Here is a 24905-nt window from a genome sequence, read left to right as displayed (position 1 = left end):
AGAAGGACAAAGAAAACCCAAAGTCAGTAGAAGGAATGATATCATAAAGATCAGAGTAGAAATAAATGAAATAGAAATGAAGAAAACAATAGCAAAGATCAATACAACTAAAAGTTGGTTCTTTGAGAAGATAAACAAAATTGATAAACCTTTAGCCAGACTCATCAAGAAAAAAAGAGAGTGGATGCAAATTGATAGAATTAGAAATGAAAAAGGAGAAATCACAACAGACACCACAGAAATACAAAGGATTATAAGAGACTACTACAAACAACTATATGCCAATAAAATGGACAACCATGAAGAAATGGACAAATTCTTAGAAAGGTACAATTTTCTAAGACTGAACCAGGAAGAATTAGAAATATAAACAGACCAATCACAAGTAACGAAATTGAAACTGTATTAAACAAACAAAAGTCCAGGACCAGATGGCTTCACAGGCGAATTCTATCAAACATTTAGAGAAGAGCTAACAGCAATCCTTCTCAAACTCTTCCAAAAAATTGAAGAAGGAGGAACACTCCCAAATTCGTTCTATGAAGCCACCATCACCCTCATAGCAAAACCAGACAAAGATATTACAAGAAAAGAAAATTACAGACCAATATCACTGATGAACATAGATGCAAAAATTCTCAACAAAATACTAGCAAACAGAATCCAACAACACATTAAAAGGATCATATACCATGATCAAGTGGGATTTATCCCAGGAATGCAAGGATTCTTCAGTACACGCAAATCAATCAATGTGATACACCATATTAACAAATTAAGGAATAAAAACCACATGATCACCTCAATAGATGCAGAAAAAGCTTTTCACACAGTTCAACACCAATTTACGATAAAAACTCTCCAGAAAATGGGCATAGAGGGAACCTACCTCAACATAATAAGGGCCATATATGACAAACCCACAGCAAACATCATACTCAATGGTGAAAAACCAAAACCATTTCCACTAAGATCAGGAACAGGACAAGGATGTCCACTCTCACAACTCTTATTCAACATAGTTTTGGAAGTCCTAGCCACGGCAATCAGAGAAGAAAAAGAAATAAAAGGAATACAAAGTGGAAAAGAAGAAGTAAAACTGTCACTGTTTGCAGATGACATGATACTATGCATAGAAAATCCTAAAGATGCCATCAGAAAACTACTAGAACTAACCAATGAACTTGGTAAGGTTGCAGGATGCAAAATTAATGCACAGAAATCTCTGGCATTCCTATACACTAACAATGAAAAATCAGAAAGAGAAATTAAGGAAACAATCCCATTTACCACTGCAACAAAAAGAATAAAATATTGAGGAATAAACCTACCTATGGAGGCAAAAGACTTGTACTTAGGAAACTATAAAACACTGATGAAAGAAATCAAAGGTGACATAAACAGATGGAGAAATATACCATGTTCTTGGATTGGAAGAATCAATATTGTGAAAATAACTATACTACCCAAAGCAATCTACAGATTCAGTGCAATCCCTATCAAACTACCAATGGCATTTTTCACAGAACTAGAACAAAAAACTTTACAATTCGTATGGAAACACAAAAGACCCCAAATAGCTAAAGCAATTTTGAGAAAGAAAAACGGAGCTGGAGGAATCAGACTACCTGACTTCAAACTATATTACAAAGCTACAGTAATCAAGACAATATAATATTGGCACAAAAACAGAAATATAGATCAATGGTACAGGATAGAAAGCCCAGAGATAAACCCATGCACATATGGTCACCTAATTTATGACAAATGAGGCAAGAACATACAATGGAGAAAAGACAGCCTCTTCAATAAGTGATGTTGGGGGACTTCCCTGGTGGCACAGTGGTTAAGAATCTGCCTGCCAATGCAGGGGACCTGGGTTCGAGCCTTGGTCCGGGAAGATCCCACATGTCACGGAGTAACTAAGCCCGTGAGCCACAACTACTGAGCCTGCGCTCTAGAGCACACGAGCCACAAGTACTGGGCCTGCGTGCCGCACCTACTGAAACCCGTGCGCCTAGAGCCCGTGCTCCACAACAAGACAAGCCACCGCAATGAGAAGCCCGTGCACTGCAATGAAGAGTAGGCCCTGCTTGCCACAACTAGATAAAGCCCGTGCACATAAACGAAGCCCCAATGCAGACAAAAAAAAAAAAAAAAAAAAAAAAATTGGTGCTGGACAAGCTGGGCAGCTACATGTAAAAGAATGAAATTAGAACACCACCTAACACCACACACAGAAATAAACTCCAAATGGATTAAAGACGTAAATGTAAAACTGGACACTATAAAACTCTTAGAGGAAAACAGGAAAAATACTCGTTGACATAAACCACAGCAAGATCTTTTTTGACCCACCTCCTAATGAAAATAAAACCAAAAATAAACAAATGGGATCTAATTAAACTTAAAAGCTTTTGCAGAGCAAAGGAAACCATAAACAAGATGAAAAGACAGCCCTCAGAGTGGGAGAAAATATTTGCAAATAAAGCAATGGACAAAGGATTAATCTCCAAAATATACAAACAGCTCATGGAGCACAATATCAAACAACAAACAACCCAATTAAAAAATGGGCAGAAGACCTAAATAGACATTTCACCAAAGAAGAAATACAGATGGCTAAGAAGCACATGAAAAGATGCTCAGCATCACTAATTATTAGAGAACTGTAAATCAAAACTACAACGAGGTATCACCTCACACTGGTCAGAATGCCCATCAAGAAAAAATCTACAAACAGGACTTCCCTGGTGGAGCAGTGGTTAAAAATCTGCTTGCCAATGCAGGGGACATGGGTTTGATCCCTGGTCCAGGAATATCCCACATGCTGTGGAGCAATCAAACCTGTGCACCACAACTACCATGCCTGAGCTCTAGAGCCCACGAGCCAAAACTACTGAGCGCACATGTCACAACTACTGAAGCCCGCGCACCTAGAGCCCATGCTCCGCAACAAGAGAAGCCACTGCAATGAGAAGCCCGCACACTGCAACAAAGAGTAGCCCTTGCTCACTGCAACTAGAGAAAGCCTGCATGCAGCAACAAAGACCAAACGCAGCCAAAAATAAATAAATAAATTTCTTTAAAAAAAATCTACAAACAATAAATGCTGGAGAGGGTGTGGAGGAAAGTGAACCATTCTGCACTGTTGGTGGGAATATAAATTGATACAGCCATTATGGAGAACAGTATGGACGTTCCTTAAAAAACTAAAAATAGAACTACCATATGACCCAGCAATCCCACTACTGGGCATATACCCTAAGAAAACCATAATTCAAAGGGACACATGTACCCCAATGTTCACTGCAGCACTATTTACAATAGCCAGGTCATGGAAACAACCTAAATGTCCAACAGTAGATGAATGGATAAAGAAGATGTGCTACATATATACAGTAGAGTATTACTCAGCCATAAAGAGGAGTGAAATTGGGTCATTTGTAGAGATGTGGATGGACAAAGAGTCTGTCATAGAGAGTGAAGTAAGCCAGAAAGAAAAACAAATGTTGTATATTAACACATATATGTGGAATCTAGAAAAATGGTACAGATGAACCTATTGTTAGGGCAGGAATAGAGACAGAGATGTAGAGAATGGACATGTGGACACAGTGGGGGAAGGGGAGGGTAGGACAAACTGGGAGATTAGGTTTGACATAAATACACTACCATGTGCAAAATAGATAGCTAGTGGGAACCTGCTGCAAAGCACAGGGAGCTCAGCTCAGTGCTCTGTGATGACCTAGATGTGGAGGAAGGCGGGGACGGAGGTCCAAGATGGAGGGGATATAGGTATACATATAGCTGATTCACTTCATTGTACAGCAGAAACTAACACAACATTGTAAAGCAATTTTACTCCAATAAAAAAGAAAAAGAAAAAAGAAACCAATGGGTCAATGATGAAATCAGAGAGGAAATTAAAAAACACCTTGAGACAAATGACAATAAAAACACAACCATACAAAATCTATGGGACGCAGCAAAAGCAGTTCTTAGAGGGAAGTTCACAGTAATAGAGGACTTCCTCAAAAAACAAGAAAAATCTCAAATAAATAACCTAACCTACTATCTAAAGAATTAGAAAAAGAACAAACAAAACCTAAAATCAGCAGAAGGAAGGAAATAATAAAGGTCAGAGCAGAAATAAACAAAATAGAGATTAAAAAAACAATAGAGAAAAATCAATAAAACCAAGAGCTGGCTCTTTGAAAGGGCAAACAAAATCGACAATCCTCTGGCCAGGCTCACCAAGAAGAAAAGAGAGAGGACCCAAATAAACAAAATAAGAAATGAAAGAGGAGAAATAACAACTGATACCACAGAAATAAAAAAAACCATAAGAGAATACCATAAGTAATTATATGCCAACAAATTGGACAACCTAGAAAAAACAGACAAGTTTCTTTTTTTTTATTCAAACAGAAAGTCACAAAAATTATAATCATCCTCATCAGTTCACTCAGTCCCATGTAATTAATTTTTTTTCATCTTGATGTTTTGTTAGCACTTTTATGAATTCATCAGTTTTCCATTAGAGTTCTGAAAATGCTTATTCATTCAGTTCAGCAGTATCAGACAAGTTTCTAAAAACATTCAGCCCACCAAAACTGAATCGAGAAACAGATAATTTGAACACAGCAATCACTAGAAGTAAAATAGAGTCTGTAATTAAAAAAAAAAAAATCCCAGCAAACGAAAGTCCAGGGCCAGATGGCTTCACTGGGAAATTCCACCAAACATACAAAGAAGAACTTATACTGATCCTTCTCAAACTCTTCCAAAAGATGGAAGAGGAGGGAACACTCCCAGTCATTCTATGAAGCCACCATCACCCTGATACCAAAACCAGACAAAAATAACAAAAAAGAAAATTACAAGCCAGGCCAGTATCTTTGATGAAGACCTAAACAGACATTTCTCCAAAGACAAACAGATGGCCAATAGGGACATGAAAAGATGCTCAACATCACTAATTATTAGAGAAATGAATATCAAAACTACAATGAGGTATCACCTCACACCAGTCAGAATGGCCATCATCAAAAAATCTACAAATAATAAATGTTGGAGAGGGTGTAGAGAAAAGGGAACCCTCCTATACTGTTGGTCGGAATGTAAACTGGTGCTGCAACTATGGAAAACAATATCAAGGGTTTTTTTTTATGTGGACCATTTTTAAAGTCTTTATTGAATTTGTTACAATATTGCTTCTGTTTTATGTTTTGGTTTTTTGGCCCCAAGGCACGTGGGATATTAGCTCCCTGACCAGGGATCGAACCTGTGCCCCCTGCATTGGAATGCGAAGTCTTACCACTAGACCACCAGGGAAGTCCCCTGAGATCTTAAAAAACAAAAAATAGAGTTGTCATATGTTCCAGCAATCTTACTCCTGGGCATATATCCAGAGAAAACTATAATTCAAAAATTGGATGCACTCCAATGTTCATAGCAGCACTATATACAGTAGCCAAGACATGGAAGCAGGGGACTTCCCTGGCGGTCCAGTGGTTAAGACTCCATGCTCCCAGTGCAGGGGGCACGGGTTCAATTCCTGGTCGGGGATCTAAGATCCCGCATGCCACAGGGCATGGCCAAAAAACAAAGAAACCCACAAGTGTGAATAAAAAAAAAAAAAGACATGGAAGCAACTTAAATGTACATCTACAGATGAATGGATAAAGAAGATGTGGTATGTATATACAATGGAATACTACTTAGCCATAAAAAGAATGAAATAATGCCATTTGCAACAACATGGATGGGCCTAGAGATTATCATACTAAGTGAAACAAGTCAGAAAGAGAAAGACAAATATCACATGGTATCACTTATACATGGAATCTAAATAAAAAATGATACAAATGAACTTATTTACAAAACAGAAACAGACTCACAAACTTAGAGAACTACTTATGGTTACCAAAGGGGAAAAGGAATGGAGGAGGGATAAATTAAGAGTTTGGGATTAGCAGATGAAACTAATATATAGGGCTTCCCTGCTGGCACAGTGGTTGGGAGTCCGCCTGCCGATGCAGGGGACGCGGGTTTGTGCCCCGGTCCGGGAGGATCCCACATGACGCAGAGCCAGCCATGGCCGCTGGGCCTGTGCGTCCGGAGCCTGTGCTCCGCAGCGGGGGAGGCCACAGCGGTGAGAGGCCCGCGTACCACAAAAAAAAAAAAAACCAAAAAAACAAAAAAACAGAAAAAACCCTAATATATATAAGATAGATACAAGGTCCTACTGTCTAGCACAGGGAACTATATTTGATATCCTGTAATAATCCATAATGGAGAAAAATATGAAAAACAATATGTATATACTATATGTATAAACTGAATCACTCTGCTGTACACCAGAAACTAACACAACACCGTATATCAACTATACTTCAATAAACAAATAAATAAATAAATGTTCAAAAGTTGCAGGATATAGATAAAGCAGACCTAGAGGGAAATATATAGCATTAAACATTTATATTATGAATGAAGAAAAATCAGTGATGTAAACCAGGGGTCAAACTATGGTCCGATGCTCATTTTTGTAAATAGGCTTTTATTTTAATATAGCAACATCTATCCGTTTCCTGTCTGGCTGTTTTCACATTACAAAGGCTGAATTGAGTAGCTGTGGTAGAGACTATCTGGCCCATTAAGCTTAAGATATTTATTCTCTGGCCTTTTACAAAAAGAAGTTTGCTGACCCTGACCTAACTTCTATTTTAAATTTGTTTATTTTGGGCTGTGTTGAGTCTTTGCTGCTGAGCGTGGGCTTTCTCTAGTTGCGATTAGCAGGGGCTACTCTTTGTTGTGTTGCACAGGCTTCTCATTGTGGTGGCTTCTCTTGTTGCGGAGCACGGGCTCTAGGTATGCAGGCTTCAGTAGTTGTGGCACGCGGGCTCAAGAGCACAGGCTCAGTAGTTGTGGCGCACAGGCTTAGTTGTTCTGCGGCATGTGGGATCTTCCCGGACCAGGAATCGAACCCGTGTCCCTGCACTGGCAGGCGGATTCTTAACCACTGTGCCACCAGGGAAGTCCCTAACTGCTATTTTAAGAAACTAGAGGAAGGAATAGCAAATGATGCAAAAAATAAGCAGAGAAAAGGAATTAAGAACAGAAATCAATGGAAAAGAAAACAGAAATATAGAGAAAAGTCAATGAAACCAAAAACTAGTTCTTTAAGTAAAATTAATAAACCTTTAATCACACTGATCAGGAAAAGAAGTTATCACCAATACAAGGAATGAGTGTGGGGCCACTACAGATCCTACACATATTAAAAGAATAAGGAAATATTATGAAATACACACCAATAAATTTGAAAAATTAAAGGAACCAACTCCTTGAAAGACACAAACTACCAAAACTTGCTCAAGAAGAAACGGATAGGGCTTCCCTGGTGGCACAGTGGTTAAGAATCTGCCTGCCAACGCAGGGGACACGGGTTCGAGCCCTGGTCCGGGAAGATCCCACATGCCACGGAGCAATTAAGCCCATGTGCCACAACTACTGAGTCTGTGCTCTAGAGCCTGCGAGCCACAACTACTGAGCCTGTGTGCCAAGAGCCCGCACACTGCAACGAAGAGTAGCCCCCGCTCGCCGCAACTAGAGAAAGCCCGCGTGCAGCAACAAAGACCCAACGCAGCCAAAAATAAATAAATAAAATAAATAAATTTATTTAAAAAAAAAAGAAGAAGAAACCGATAACATCAATAGCCCTAGGTACTACAGATACTAAATTTGTGGTTAAAAACTTTCTTCCAAAGAAAACAAAAGACCAATAACCCCCAGGAATGTAGACAAAAATCTATAATAAAAGTTTAGCAAAGAGAATACAGCAGCATCTCTTAAACATCTGATTCAATAATAGCCAGATTCTTATATCTGCTTCTACATTCAATCTATTGTGATACATATTGTTTTAGTTAAAGTATATAAGGAAAATATGGCTTCACACAGACATATAGCTGGAAAATGGAAGAATATTTTAATAGATATTTCAAATAACTCAGTTCTTTGATACCATATTAAAACTCAGCAAATGGTAGTTTTTAAAAGACTAGCTGCAATGTGGAAACTGAAAAATGTCAATGAATTTTTCATGCTCTGCGACATGGAAATCCATTGGTCTAATTTGCACCTTGAATGGAATTTTTACCCATGCATAATTTTGTAATAACATGCATTGGTCATCTGAAAAATGATCTTCCAGATGTTGACATATTTTATCATATTTTAAAGATCACATTACAGATACAAGTTTTCCAAAATTTTGATTTCTGTCTTTAAACCTCCACTTTTTTCTCCAGTTTTTTTTTTTTTTTGGGCCGCGTCAGGTGGCACTTGAGATCTTAGCTTCCCAACCGGGGATTGAACCCGCACCCCCCTGCATTGGAAGCGCAGAGTCCTAACCTCTGGACCTCTGGACCACCAGTGAAGTCTCTTTTTCTCCAGTTTTACTGAGATATAATCGACATACAGCTCTGTGTAAGTTTCAGGTGTACAGCATAATGACCTGACTTACATATATTGTGAAATGATTACCACAGTAAGTTTAGTTAATCATCATTCATCCTCTCATATAGATGCAAAATTAAAGAAATAGAAAAAAAACTTCTTTTCCTTGTGATGAGAACTCTTAAGATCTACTCCCTCAACAAATTTCAAACATACCATACAGTAGTGTTAACTACAATCATCATGTTGTACATTACAACCCCAGTACTTATTTATCTTATAACTGGAAGTTCATTCAATTCCTTCACTCCTTACCCCACACTTCTGGTAACCACATTCCGATCTCCTTTTCTGTGAATTTTTTAAATTAATTTTTTTGTTAAGGTATAGTTGACACGTAACATTATATTAGTTTCAGGTGTACAACATAATGATTTAATATTTGTATTACTGTGAAATGATCATCACAGTAAGACTAGTCAACATCCATCACCGTACGTAATTACCAAAAAAGTTCTTTTTCTTGTGATGAAGAATTTTAAGAACTACTCTCTGAGCAACTTTCAATTATGCAATACAGTAGTATTAACTATAGCCACCATGCTGTACATTACATCCCCATGACATTTATTTTAAAACTGGAAGTCTGCACCTTTTGACCTACTTCATTCATTTCACCCACTCCTCAGCTGCCCACCTCTGGCATTTCAGAAATACACCAATCTCTGTTCTCTGTATCTATGAGCTGTTTGGTTTTGGTTTTGGTTTTTTTAAGATTCCATATATAAGTGAGGTCATACAGTATTTGTCTTTATCTGTCTGACTTAATTCACTTGGTATAATGCTCTCAAGGTCCATCCATGTTGTCTCAAATGGCAAGATTTCATTCTTTTTATGGCCGAGTAATATTCCATTGTGTGTGTGTGTGTGTGTGTGTGTGTATATATATATATATATATATATGACATTTCCTTTATTCATTAATCCATTTATGGACACTTAGGTTGTTTCCATATCTTGGCTATTATAAATAATGCTGCAGTGAACATAGGAGTACATAGTTTTTTGAGGAACCTCCATACTATTTTCCATAGCAGCTGCACCAATTTATATTCCCATCAACAGGGCAGTGTTTTTTATTTTCCCCTTGGATTCCACATGTAAATGAGATCATACAGTATTTGTTCTTTCTCTGAGACTTGACTTCACATAAAGCATCCATCCATGTTATCACAAATGGCAGGATTTCCATCTTTTTTTTTTTTTTTTTTTTGCGGTACGCGCGCCTCTCTCTGTTGTGGCCTTTCCCTTTGCGGAGCACAGGCTCCGGACGTGCAGGCCCAGCGGCCATGGCTCATGGGCCTAGCTGCTCCGCAGCATGTGGGATCTTCCCGGACCAGGGCACGAACCCGTGTCCCCTGCATCGGCAGGCGGACTCTCAACCACTGTGCCACCAGGGAAGCCCAGGATTTCCATCTTTTTAAGGACTGGATAATAGTCCATTATACATATATATATATATAAAATATATACCTCACAACTTCCTTATCCATTTATCTGTGAATGGGCACTTAGGTTGTTTCCGTTTAAATTTTATTATTAGCAAAAACTACTGCCAGGCTTCCCTGGTGACGCAGTGGTTGAGAATCTGCCTGCTAATGCAGGGGACACGGGTTCGAGCCCTGGTCTGGGAGGATCCCACATGCCGCGGAGCAACTAAGCCCGTGAGCCACAACGACTGAGCCTGCGCGGCTGGAGCCTGTGCTCTGCAACAAGAGAGGCCGCGATGGTGAGAGGCCCGCGCACCGCGATGAAGAGTGGTCCCTGCTTGCCACAACTAGAGAAAGCACTTGCACAGAAACGAAAGACGCAGCACAGCAAAAATAAATAAATTAATTAATAAACTCCTACCCCCAACATCTTAGAAAAAAAAATACTGCCAATTGTTTTCCTTGAAGTGCCATGTTCACATCGTTCATTTATAAGGAAAATGTCTGCCCAATATTAAAATTAGGACAGCCTTACTTTGTCGATCATTTAAGTAAAAATAGTGTTTCAAGAAAGGGTAACTTGCTTGTAACTCAAACAACTGAACAAGTGCTCTTCCTCCAGATAACCACTGTACTTCTTTATTATCTAACACAAGTGCTTTATGTATACTCCAAATCTGTCATGCAGAATATTAAAAAAGACAGGTAATCAATGTTCCAGATTTAATAAGACTAACAATCTGTACTGCTTTTCAAGCAGATTTTTAAAAGAAAATGGTATTTAAAAAAATTGCAAGGCCGAAAAGAAAAAAATTGCATGGCAGTGAGGAATACCACGACTACTTGTACAGTTTGGTGCCACTGCTTGATTGGTGCTAAGGCCCAGCAGTGCCACCCACCATTGCTTTTGTATCACCAATGCACGTGCAAACAGAGAGAAAAAGACAAATAATATCTTAGCATTATTATGAAAGTTTTTTCAACTTGAAGACCCCCTGTACAGGTCTCAAGGGCCCCAGGGGTCCACAGACCAAACCTTGACAAACTCTCCTAAATAAATCCTAAATACACCCATAGAAGAATTTTTTTCAATCATTGCTGTTTTATTTTTTGACTGAACCTGAGTTTTTGGTTAAAAGGTATTAAATCCCTTTACACATCTACTTATAAATTGTTTGGTTTCATTTATGTGTTCTTAAGATGTTTAATGCTTCCTTGCATTTGATACAGTAATACTTCCATGTGACATAAAATTTAAACAGTACAAAAGGGCATTCTGTGAAGAGTAAGTCTCTTTGTTTTTTTTTTGCGGTACGCAGGCCTCTCACTGTTGTGGCCTCTCCCACTGCGGAGCACAGGCTCCGGACGCGCAGGCTCAGCGGCCATGGCTCACGGGCCCAGCTGCTCTGCGGCATGTGGGATCTTCCCAGACCCAAGCACGAACCCGTGTCCCCTGCATCGGCAGGCGGACTCTCAACCACTGCGCCACCAGGGAAGCCCGTTAAGTCTCTTTCTTATCCCAGACCCCAGTATTCCTCTCTGGAAGCAACCACTGCCAATACATTTTGGAGACTACCTTGTTAACACATATAGATCCACTTCATTTACTTTTAAAGGCCTATGACATATATTGACAAAATACCCTCTAGGAAGGCTGTAGCAATTTACCTCTCTAACCAGCAATGTGAAAATGTCTATTCGCTCATACTTTTTCCAAAAGAGATACCATTTTAAAAAATGAATTTGTCTTATTGTTTAATTTACATTTCTTTAAATTCTAATTACACTAAACAATTTTTCATTTTCTTAGTGGGCATTTCTTTTTTTCTATTTTTGTGAACTACCTCTTTGTGTCTTTGCCTATTTTTCTACTGGGGTACCCATCTTTTTGTTAATAATTTGGAAGAGTTTTTATGATAAGGATAGTAATCCTTTGACTACAAAATGTTAATATTTTTGCCCAGTTAATGTTTTATTTTTACTAAAATGTGACTATGTATCACATAATGTCATAGCTGGTACGGGGTTTAAGAGCATCAGATCAGACCAATACTTTCAATTTATAGATGAGGAAGCTGATGCAAAGCAGTGAAGTGACTTGCCCAGGGCTGGAAGTTAGTGAAAAGGCTTAGATTAAGATCCAGAGTTTCTGACTCTTTCCTGGATGGATGCAAGGATGACATACCTGGATTCAAATGGGTCCTGCTTCTCCAGAGGTCTTACTCTTTTCTTTGTCACTGCCAATTTAGTCAAGTCCACACACTTTGTCTCTCCATTGCTGTAAGTGAACTCAAGAACACTATTCCATTCCCCTTGTACTCTGCATACAACAGTGTTGGTGATGTTGTGCTTTACTTCACCTGTAACCCTAGAAGCAGACAGAAAAAAAAAAAGATATGCTCTAGGAAGTAATATTGCTTATTTCTTAGGAATTCTGAAACCCAGAATGTACTTTGTGAATTCTGTTTAAATTAGTTACACATATCACTTCAATTTGTCAGCGCCAAATTCAGTTACAAGTCAATTTGTCAGTTACAAAGTCTTTGTAAATCCCTGGTAGTTTCTTAGATAATTTTTTCAAATAACATCAATTTAATCTGAGAAAGAATACTAGGAATCAAACTGGAGACTCAGTTACCATATGTGATCACAAAGTGTGGTATTTTAAATGCTTGCTATAAACAACCATTATAATATTAAAACTAGGAATATGAAAAATATTAACATTTCTTTTTTATTACAGAATAAAAATGTTACAACACTACAGTCTATTCAACTTTTTTTTCAAATTAGTCCTATTTAAAAGTTTAGAGTCCCTATATTTTAAATTCTGGATATACAGATTCTGTATAAAAACCACATAAGCTTAATTTTAAATTAAATATAGAAACCAGACAAATCAGTAAGAGGTAGAAAAAAATAAAAGATACATTAAACATTTGTTAATTCTCTTGACAAAAAGAGCACTGGTATACAAAAATTATCACTATCTACACAAAACTCAGAGAACTCAAGCACTAATGTTGTTGAAAGTTTAATGAAGAGTTATCTGGCTGGACACAGACAGGATGCAGCTCAAATGAAGGCTGGAATAGAAACAGGTCTAATTATTTTTAATGAAGTACTTTATGTTCACTGTCGGACACAAGCAACAACAGGGTCAGATTCGACAGAGGTTCAGAACTCAAAGAATAGTGGGCAAATGTTAGGTTCTGGTCAGTGTGCCAGAGATTACGGTTTATCTGGATTCAAAAGAGAATCCAGGGACTTCCCTGGTAGTCCAGTGGGTAAGACTCCATGCTCTCAATGCAAGGGACCCAGGTTCGATACTTGGTCAGGGAACTAGATCCCACCCACATGCAAGCCGCAACTAAGAAGTCCGCATGCCACAACTAAAACGAGGCTCAGCCAAAATAAAAATGAATGAATGAATATTTAAAAAGCTGGGGGGGGGAATCCAAAGGACCAAAGCCCAGGTTCAGGTGACAGCTCAGGAACCATAAATAGCATTTGCCAGATATAAGCCAAGGGCCTGGGAACCAGAAGGTTGTAGTTGAATTTAGGGAGTCCGTAGTTTTTAAGCAGGAGAAGTGAATGGTCTACAAATTCAGAGTTCAAGGCAGAGGTGTAGGAGCCAATAAGCAAATGAGCCAGATCTTAAAGATCAAGGTGTACGAGGGTTTGGAATCAAGAGCACACCAAACATCCCAAATTAAACATTAGGCATAATTGTAGCTCACTGGACACAAAGAACAGCGTGACTACAAGTCTGCTTGATTACAGCAGGAGTGGGAACTCTAGGTTATACCTCAAAGCGTTTGAACTTAAATAACTACACTGCTAAGGGTTTTTGCCTGACTGAATGTTTTTTGTGACATCCATGTTTCCTCTCTGATCCCACTTGCCAACATTGTTTCCTTCCTTGAAAATTTATCTGTAACCAAACATGATATGAAGAGATGACACTGAACACTTACCTCTTCCATCTTCCAACCACATATACCCAGAACTATATTCTGTGAACTGAGGAATAATAATCCGTTTCTCACTTGATCTTTCTTTTACTGCCACAATCTCTCAAGTTATCATTATCTCCTTCACAAGCCTTTCCACTTAAAAAGTAACAAACCCTAGGTCCCTGTCCATGCATGCTGGGTTACACGGGGTCTTTGCTGCTTAGTGCAGCTACACACAGCAAGAGCATCGTGATGAGAACTGGGGCAGGGAACAAGAATTGCACATGCTAGAGGCAGGCCATGAGGAACTTGCAAAAGGAGCATAAGGAGGAAGAAGGGCCTCGCCTCATTTTGCTTATAACAATTCTTCTTAACAGTCTAATGCAGGGTTAGTGAACGTCTATAAAGGACCAGAAAGTAAATATCTTAGGATTCGTGGGCCAGGCTGTCTCTGTCACAACTTGACTCTTTCACTGTAGCAGGAAAGCAATCACAGACAATATGTAAATGAATATCTAAATATCTAAAGCATATAAATCTAGGTCTTGTATCAAATAATGATATGGAATACGCTGCCTTTAAAATACTTACCAAAGAGTTAAATTTTAAGTTGCCATCCTACTCATCTCTAAAGTGAGGATAACTGATAACCGATAAGGCATTTACTGTCTCACTTTCTAAGAATGACATCAGGTTTTTTTTTTTTTTCCATATTTACTTATTTATTTGGCTACGCAAAGTAAGTCCTAGTTGCAGCACGCAGGATCTTTGTTGCCGCGTGCAGGATCTTCGTTTCGACATGCAGGATCTAGTTCCCTGACTAGGGATCGAACCTGGGCCCCCTGCATAGGGAGCGTGGAGTCTATCCACTGGACCACGAGGGAAGTCCTCAAGTTGACTTTTTAGATTATCTAGACCCTGTCTCTATAGCTATTTAGAATACCAGAAAATCACTGGATATATTAACTTGGCTTCATACAGAAAAATTTTATTTAAAGATTGAAAGTTAAGACTTCAGCTTTGGATTTTACTGATGTATATGTAAGAAATACCACATGAAGGGAATTACATCTTATGCAGAACTAAAGACATTGTTCTATTATGTTACTCAATGCCACTACATAAGAATACTTGATACAAATCCCTTCAAAATTTAATACCAGGAAAGTAGTTTCTCTCTCCTGAAAAAAGTCATAGGCGTCCTTTATCAGACAATAAGAAGTACGTTGAGTATCATGTTGCTCTTTTTACTTTAGCAGAAGAGTATTTTCGGGTACAATAATTACCTAATCCCAGGTTCACAGCATTATTGTCCTTTTCCATCACTATGGTTACTATAATAACAGACTTTATTTTTAATTGTCTATTATACATGAGTTTTTCCTAAAAGCCTTATAAATGCTTTCCAAAGATAGGGTCCTGCATTCTAATATTAGACTAAAACCTTAGGCAGAGATTGTCTTTTTACTTTTCTATATCTTCAGTGTGCAGAAAAGTATGCCACTTAGCAGTTAGTTAACATAAATCTTAATGACATTATACTGCTACATATATTTAAAAAATCACCATCCTAAAGTGAGTGTGGAAAATGGGATCAGGAGATGGACAAGGACATGAGGAATAGTTAACTAGGCCTGTTTGGCTCCATCAGAGAGAGTTGTGGAAAATGAGGGAGTAAGGAAAGACAAGTGGAAGATAATATATTTATATCAAATGCAGACAGCAGATAATGTGTCTGGCTTGATTGCAGACAGCAGTGGAAAAACTAGGCTATGTCTGAGGAGGGAGGCATGGTTATTAATAAAGACATGAAAGAGAGTCTTAGTTAAAATATTCTGTAAAATTGAAAAAGAAAAGATATCAAAATAGAGAAGTCTGTTTCAAATATGAATCTTTTAAATGAGAAATTAGGTAAAACCATTGGTCTTAAGGGAAATCAGAGTGGAAAAAATGAGGAAACTTTGGAGTCAACCAAAAGTATACTTCCAAGTAACAAAAAGATCCAATACTTGTGGCCTTATGGATAGGTAAAAAAGTATGAAGGGAGAAAAGAAGCCAATTTAAATAAGAAATTCAAAGAAATAAGATGGCAAATATAATGACTGATCACTAACAAACCAAGGATATCTATCTAAAATTATTAGGAGTCTTAAAAAAGTCAAAGTATGAAAACCAAGAGAAAATTTCTATGCAGGATATTTGCAGCAAGGAACCATCTAAATGTCATGGCAACGGTAAGATTTGGAGGATGAATTTTGATTCTCTAAATTAAGGTAGTCCTGGCAGTATGATAAATTATAGCTTATATTTATTATTATAATTTAAGGCAAGATAAAGCACTGATTCAGGACAAAGGTTTGGATATTTTGCATTTGACAAAAAAATTAACCTGAGCTCAAAACTATAATGAGCTTTTATAAAAGGACATTTGAAACTTAATCAAGACTTAAAAATTAATCAGAATAGCTATCATATAGTTGAGCTGTTACAAAATTTGAAGAAAATTCTGAACATGCAAGTGAGGTAACATTATGTGTACTAGATACGAAATAGGTGTTAACTGAAAACTCAGAAAATTCATATGTAGAAATACAAATGAACGTTATGTGGGAAAGCCTTTAACAGCCTCTTATTTCCTTCTCGGTAGCAAAGATTTAATAATGGAAAGGAACCCACTGAATCATAATAAATATGGGAAAGTTCCCACTCATGGCTCAACATGTGATAACGCATATGGATAGAATAAATATGGGAAATCCTTAAAAGGGATTTTATCTCTTAATCAACCCAAGAAAGTTCACAGAGGAGAGGAACCTTATGATGAATAATAATGATTTCAAAAAAGTCCACAGTCGTGGACTTCCCTGGTGGCCCAGTGGGTAAGACTCCACGCTCCCAATGCAGGGGGCCAAGGTTTGATCCCTGGTTGGGGAACTAGATCCTACGTGCATGCTGCAACTAAGAGTTTGCATGCCACAACTAAGAGTCTGCATGACGCAACGAAGATCCCACATGCCACAACTAAGACCCGGAGCAGCCAAATAAATAAATATATATATATATATATTTTTTTTTTAAAAAGATGGGATATATATCTTTAAAAAACAGAATATTACTCAGCCATAAAAAAGAATGAAATATTTCCATTTGCAACAACATGGATGGACCTAGAGAATATTACGCTTAGTGAAGTAAGTCAGATAAAGACCAATACTATATGATATCACTTATATGTGGAATCTAAGAAATAATATAAATGAATGTATATGCAAAACAGAAACAAGACTCACAGATATAGAAAACAAACTTGTAGTTAAAAGGGAGAAGGAGGGGGGAGGGGCAAATTAGGGGTATGGGATTAACAAACTATTGATACTACATATAAAATAGATAAGCAACAAAGATATATTATATAGCACAGGGAATTATACCCATTATCTTGTAATAACCTATAACGGAATATAATCTGCAAAAATACTGAATTACTATGCTATATAGCTGAAACACAATATTGTAAATCAAATATACTTCATTTAAAAAAAAGAAAAGAAATTCATCAATATCATTGTCAATAAAAAGTGCTGGACTTGGCAAATTTTTCACTGTAGTTGTGTCCCCTAAGCATTTGACTCAATTATATACTTTGAAGAATGGTTTCACCAATGCAGGAATGTTACAGGGATATAGATTTCAACTTTAACTTCATATAAATAAGGGGTGTCTGAAAATGGAATAGGCTGCCTCATGCATTATGAGTTCTGTACTAATGATAAGGTACCAACACAATGAACAAATCAGTTATCGGGTATGATGCAAAAGGATTTAGACACCTAGCAAATGTTGGTGTAGTGACTTCTAAAGTCCCTTCTAAATGTAAAGTTTGAATCCTGTAATCACTATGGTGAGAGGAGTAAGTAGAAGCACATATAACAAAGTGTGAACCATATTAAAACCTTCTCTAAGGATAAAAGGCGACTATTCTGACAATCTCCAGTGATTCTGTTTGGGTGATCTGTAATTTTTTTTTTAATTCTCTGCTTCAGTGTTTTTGAAATCTGTGTTTTTTAAGGCCATTCAATGCCTGGGAGCCAATAAATCTTTCTTTCCACTTCTAAGATTGTTGAGTAGTTGTCCGGTGAAGAAGTAAAATAGCTATATGCACTGAAAGTCTCATACGTGACTGAAGAGAGTGCATTTTGGTATAACCACGTAAGAAAACTGTTTGGCAGTAATAAAGTTAAAGTTTCATTCCCTACAGCCCAGCAATTCCACTCCTAGGTATCTACCAAACAGAAATTCATACATACATTCACAATGTTCTAGCAGCACTATTTGAAATGGCCCCAAATCAACTTCTATACTTTTGTATGTATGTTATTCTTCAATAAAAGCTCTGTAGAAAAAGAAAACTATCCCTACTTCAGGACAGACAGAATAGACATCAAAAGCTTAAGGAAAGAGTCAGTATCCTTTTGAGGATCCTATTAGAAAACTTATCTTCATGGAGTTGGGTGATCTGGACGAGTGCTGAAAAGACCAACAAGCCACTAAAGGGGTATAATAACTGGCCGATTCATAGATGGAATTAGAACAAAGCCACATTCAATACTGGTGCCTAAAGATATTGGCTTCCATCATTGTGCTTCTTGAACTATTTCTTAATGATTAGATGTATTTTCATCCTAACTTGTAGCGACACTACCTCTACTGAGGTCTGGATCCAAGTCTGAGTCCCTTTAAAGGCAGAAATTGGGCCAGAAGCTACATGTCCATTTGTTAGGAGTTCTAGTTTACAAGAGAAGATAGATCTGTCACTATTTTAAAACCAGATCGTGATTTCCAGAATGCCTTCAAAGATCAAATATATTAAACAAAAAATAAACATGAATAAAAATCCAATCCCATTTCACATAAAACAAAGCAGAAAAAGAATAAAGAGTTATAATACAAGATCAAACTGATAGAATAAGAGCCAGGTATCACTAAAATATTCTTACCGGTGCAGTTTGCCACCATAAAATGGCTTAGTATGAAAAGTGATGCTGGCTGAATACCCAGTTTTTGCACAGTTGACACTGACTTTGCCACCCAGTTCTACCCAAGGAACAGTTAAAATTGACCGGGCATATGCACAAGGTAGAGAAAACGTATACTCTTCTCCATGCTCTAGTAGACTGAGGATTCCTGAATGTGAAAACATAAAAGTGGTTAATATCTTTAAAAAAAAAAAAAAAGACAGCTATGAAAAATCCATATTAAGTTTTTCTCCTGCCTGGTAAATGAACATCATAATTTTGCTTAATTGTCTTTTAGCTTTGGATGAAATTGGCTTCATTTACAATTGTATTTGACAACAATTCCTAGTAATAGTGAATCGAGGGTACTTTCATTATGACTTTATTATCCCTTTGGGGTTCATGGGACCAGAAAATGTTGCAGTGGAAACTGTTTAAGAGTTCTCTCTAATGCTCCTAAAAGTAAAATAAAACCTTAAGTCAGAATTTAAGTCCATGCTATACTGTATCATCATAAGATCTGATCATTAGTTAGTACTAATAATTTAAGCAGTTTTTGGAATAACTAAATATCTAACATTATAGAGTCACAGACCTTAATCTCAGATGGTATGATGGGGGGGCGAGGGCGGGGAGAAAGTGTTCTTCATTCTATTCTATGCATATTAAGAAAGAAAAAAAGTAATTTTATGATATAAACTAAGGTCCTCATAATAATTTTGTTTGCCAAATTCTGAAGTATTTAAGGTGAAGCTACAAGAGTTAGAAGTGGTAGTTTTCAAACAAATATTATTCTAATGGGGCTTGTTCCACATTAAGTGATGCTATAAAGATGGCTTTAAAAAACATATAAAAAAGGGAATTACAAAAAAAAGGGGAATTACATAAATGAGTAATCAATCTATCCTAGATAATTAAGAGACATTAAGGAGACTTGAGCTACATTACTAACCTAACTAAGCTCATTACCTAGTTCACCATAAAAACAAATACCGAACTGGATGTGTACTACTAGTCTGAACTATGATGGCATGTCTCTCTTAATGAATGCTCGTTAACTACTGTGTTCTTAATGTTCACAAATAAGGGCAAAAATTATGATAAATATTTTAATATAGTCTACTTTTAGGATAAACAAATAGACAGACTGAGATTCTAAAGTAGTCTACTTTACATAAAGCAACGCCAACTATTAATTTGTATTGCCCTTAACAGTTTTCACAACGGGCAACAATTAATATTGAGCCATTTGAAAAGGAACATGGCTCTGTATGTGATATATTTATATATAATGGGAGCTGTCAGAAGACATACATAACATACTTGGTTATATTTCAAGTATTTAATAATAACTGTTGTTTAATTCTAAGTTGGAAAGGATATCACATACTTTTCTAAAAACATTTGGCCTTATAAACTAGATTCATGATCTTTGATTTCTAGGAAGATAGTTAACATAAGCAATATTCACTATGGAATTTAACGTCTAATAAATATATAATCAGTTTCTACTGAATGGGAAAATAAGACTAGTTAGGATAACTGAGATTCAAAGTATTCTAAAATCTCATTTATCTGATAATTAAACAGAATTTTCCCCTACTTTTCAATAAAAACATGGCTGCTGACAGAAGCAAAATAAACTCTCAGAAGTTCCATTCTCTGATTTAATTTACTTTCTGTTGAGAGTGTCAATAGCAATTTAATTTAAAAAAGACAAATCCATGAATATATAACTAGCAAATCAAAAAATAACTACCATATACATCCTTCTCAATGCATGGTTAAGATATTAATGCTTTTCCTCATTTCTTGAGGTATTTCCTTTCTTGGAGTGGGAGAGGATACTATCACCAGATATTCTCTGTTCCATGAACTGTTAAGAGTAACTGTCCTCAGGGAGAGTGTGTCAAAGAATGAGGGTCTAAATCCGACTATGCCTTAACCTCTATGATCCTGGACACATCCCATCACCTCTAGGCTTCAGGTTTTTCATTTCTAAAGTAAGTAAACTGATTTGTGAAGAGCCTAGGGTTAATGTGATGCAGCTTATAACTGGAGATAACAAACTTTTTTTTTTTAACTAATAAAATATCTTCTAATGTTATAAAAGTTTTGATTAGTTTGAAATATTCGGAAATTGGTAAGACAGCACAACAGGAGTTAAAGATGAGGAAAGCTTAAAAAGGGGATAATATATTTTCTTCAAGGCTAAAATAACACAATTTCAAAATGTTAGGGTCATAAGCTTAATTATGCTATGCTTACACTGTAAGTTTATATTTAGAACAAATTTTCCTATGCACGAGAGTGTTCCTTAACATTAAAATGGCAGACCATTATATTTTCATTAACTCTGCAATGATTTCTGTGGAGATATTTTTGTTATTGTTAATTTGTTTTTTCTATTCTTAGCCAAAAAATATTGTATTTCCTTAAATTGTTTTTTCATAATCATTTGCTGGAGTAGATATAAAGTTTGGCAATATATTTTAAAATATTCTATGAATATCTCCTATGAAATACAAAAGATGTAGATATAGATTTACCTAGAAAATATTTCTTGAGTGCTGTTTATAATAACAAAAACATGTTTTAAAGCATTATTAATAACTTGGGAAAATGAATATTCAGTGCAAAAAAGGAGGACAAAAAACTACATAGAGAGAATCCTAATTTTATAAAACTAAAAGTATGAACATACACACATAGAAAAAATACAAAATACTAGTTAAATTTATCTATCTCTGGATGAAGGGATTAGAGATACTTGTAGTTTCTCCTTGATACTTCTAAGTTTTCTAAATTTTCTATAATAAAAATAATTTACATTTAAAATCAGAAAAAAAAGTTAAAAAAAAAGAATTCATATTTGTTGACAGATATGCCCCCTCCCCCCGCCACCAGTATTCTGAAACATACTAGGAGTTGGGGAAAAAAGTAGTACACATAGCAGTTCAAATTTATAACTAATATTTCTCTAGCTTCCCCAAATTTAAGGTTATAGTTTGATATTAAAAATTGGAGAATAATTTTTCTACTTACCTTCCCCAACCATTGTCACACCTATCGACATGCCTAAGAATTTGCTCTTAGTCCAGACGTGCACATTTACACACATCTTCTTCTCTGCACATTCTGCATAAAATCCTGAGACTGGAGGATGATGGGAAACCTGCTCAGCAACAAATCTGACTGTGTAACAGTCTGATCCCACCTGGCTCAAAGCCTCCTCTGATGGAGGAGCATGATTTGTGACAGCCTGGGTGGAAGAGCTGCTAATGACACTGGATGCTACATCGCGTTTTGGTATCCTCCAGGAACAGTGAAACGTTTCTCCAATGATAGGATTGTACGGTTTCTTAGCAATGGCTCCCTTACGGCCTTCATGAAATGAGGTAAGGTAGTATTCAACAAAACGAATCATTCTGTCCTCAGCTGTAGCTCCATTAGAGACGGCTATAAACAGGTCTGGATGAGACATAAAGTCTGCATACATTTCCAACAGGGAACGCTTCTCTAGGATAAATGTAGGCAGCACCACCTAAAACAACAACCACAACAACAACAACAAATCAACCAGAGAGAGCAATACAAAAAAACAGTAATTAGTATCTTCAGATAATTGAGGGGCTACTCTTTGTTTCGGTGCACAGGCTTCTCATTGCGGTGGCTTCTCTTGTGGTGGAGCACGGACTCTAGGCACACGGGCTTCAGTAGTTGTGGCACGTGGGCTCAGCAGTTGTGGCTCACAGGCTCTAGAGCGCAGGCTCAGTAGTTGCAGCACACGGGCTTTGTTGCTCCGCGGCATGTGGGATCTTCCCAGACCAGGGATTAAACCTGTGTCCCCTGCATTAACAGGGGAATTCTTAACCACTGCATCACCAGGGAAGTCCCTATAATATTACTTTTAAAAGAACAAAATAATGGGGAAAATGGCTATTACTTATTCACAACATGCAAGCCAGGACCACAATTACCTTCTTGGTTGCTGTAGCCCCAGCACCTAGCACAGTGTCCGGAATATAAGAGGGGCTTAATAAACATCTGTTGTATCAGTGTCATTGTTAGACAGGAGGTATATGTGACTGCAGTTTAGTCACCAGGTTCTTAAATGTTGCTCAGAAAGTACCATTCTTTTAAATGTTATACGGCTGTTCATAATTTGTGATCAGTTAATGCTAATGATTTTATATATAAACACAATACATATGTATTTCTTCAATTAACAATGCACAAATGTGGGGAAACGATATTAAATTCATTATTCATGTCAAGAGAGACTTTACCATCTGGATTATTATCACAGAACATTCTTTTCAAATGTTCTTATGCCTCATAAACCCCAACACTGTTCTTATGCCTTACAAACCTAAATCTACTAAGGGACAGCAAATACCATAATAACCAAATAAACTCCTTACCTGACTGCTCATTTTAACCTATTTTACAACTAATAGTCTTTTCTGAACCACTAATATAAAAAATATTTCTAGAATAAAAATGATACCTGGGCTTCCCTGGTGGCGTCCGCCTGCCGATGCAGGGGACACGGGTTCGTGTCCCAGTCTGGGAAGATCCCACATGCCACGGAGCGGCTGGGCCCATGAGCCATGGCCGCTGAGCCCGCGCATCCGGAGCCTGTGCTCCGCAACGGGAGAGGCCACAACAGTGAGAAGCCCACGTACCGCAAAAAAAAAAAAAAAAAAAAAAAAAAAAGATACCCAGTTGAATACTAAGTTTAGATGAAATATGAATGTTTAAATGGGTTTCTTTATTCCTAAAACGTCTGCTTCTTAGTAGGCTATTAACTCAATCAATTTACTTAAAAACCCTCCTATAATTACTATAAGTCAAAGTAAAGAAAGAACTGTGTTTTTGATTTTGAAATGCTTCAAAGTGAATGCTAAAGGAAAAATGCTTTCTATATTTAAGTTGCATTTTCAGGTGAGTAACTCACTGGAATCAAACAACCTTTTAATATACACTTCCACTACCTTCAAAAACCTCAATTTGAAATATACCTTGTGAAGTCAATTTTGAAATCCCACACTAATGCAAAGTAGTGTCAATAGTAACTCAAAGTATGTAATTCCACAGTAGTAAATGTTTGACATACATAGGTTTTAAACCTTACTGGCTTTTTAAATCAATGTCATGGATTAATTGTTAAAACAAATTAAGGCACACTAATTTGATAAACTGGGAATGGAGAGGATGGGCCTAAAATTAAAAACTATAGATCAGTGCTTCTCAAACTTTAATGTATATATACATATTACTGAAATGAAGATTCTGGTTCTCTAACTTTGAGATTGGGGGCCGAGATTATGCGTTTCTAACAAGTTCTCAGGTGATGGTGATGCTACTGATCTTCAGACCACACTTTTTTCTTCTTTCAGTTTTATTAAGGCATAATTGACAAATAAAACTAAGATATTTAAAGTGTACACTGTAGTGATTTGATATACACATATATAGTGAAAGGGCTCTCACTATCAAATTAATTCAGGCCACACTTTTAAAGTAGCAAGGCTGTAGACCAGGGGTTTGCAAACTATGGCCTTTGGGCCAAATCTGGCATCCTGTTTGTGTAAATAAACTTTTGCTGAAATACATCCATGCCCATCCAACATATTATCTATGGCTGCTTTCACACTACAAAGGCTGAGTTCAGTACTGCTGATCCTTAAACAATATGGGTTTGAACTGCAGGTCCACTTATACATGGATTTTTTCCAATAAATATACAAAAATATACATGTAGAACATCATGTGCAAGACTTGTATTGAAGTAGATAGTCTATTCTTACACAGGATTAAGGTGAGTAGTATGTAATATAAAATGAATAATATGTTAGTTTTCTTACTGTTTTATAACCTCGTTTTCTTACTGTTTTATAACCTCGCTCTCAAAGAATTACATTAAAGTACCGTACCTCTCTCACAATGAGAGAAAAACTGTGTATTATCACAGG

The 24905-nt window shown here is 36.9% G+C and overlaps 1 protein-coding gene across 1 annotated transcript in view; it reads right to left on the bottom strand.

Annotated features, from left to right (window-relative positions):
- Positions 1-24905, bottom strand: part of OSBPL11 (oxysterol binding protein like 11) — a 99945-nt gene that overhangs the window by 18101 nt on the left and 56939 nt on the right. Inside the window, exons 9-11 of the mRNA XM_082655389.1 lie at positions 21973-22471; positions 18910-19096; positions 12142-12324 (exon numbers count right to left, since the gene is read on the bottom strand). Of these exons, the coding sequence (XP_082511515.1) occupies positions 12142-12324; positions 18910-19096; positions 21973-22471 (869 nt within the window). The remainder of the gene's footprint in view (positions 1-12141; positions 12325-18909; positions 19097-21972; positions 22472-24905) is intronic.

This window comes from Grampus griseus (genome assembly GCF_964374135.1).
Source record: "Grampus griseus genome assembly, chromosome: 5".
NCBI lineage: Eukaryota > Metazoa > Chordata > Mammalia > Artiodactyla > Delphinidae > Grampus > Grampus griseus.
This window is presented reverse-complemented; position numbering and strand designations above follow the sequence as displayed.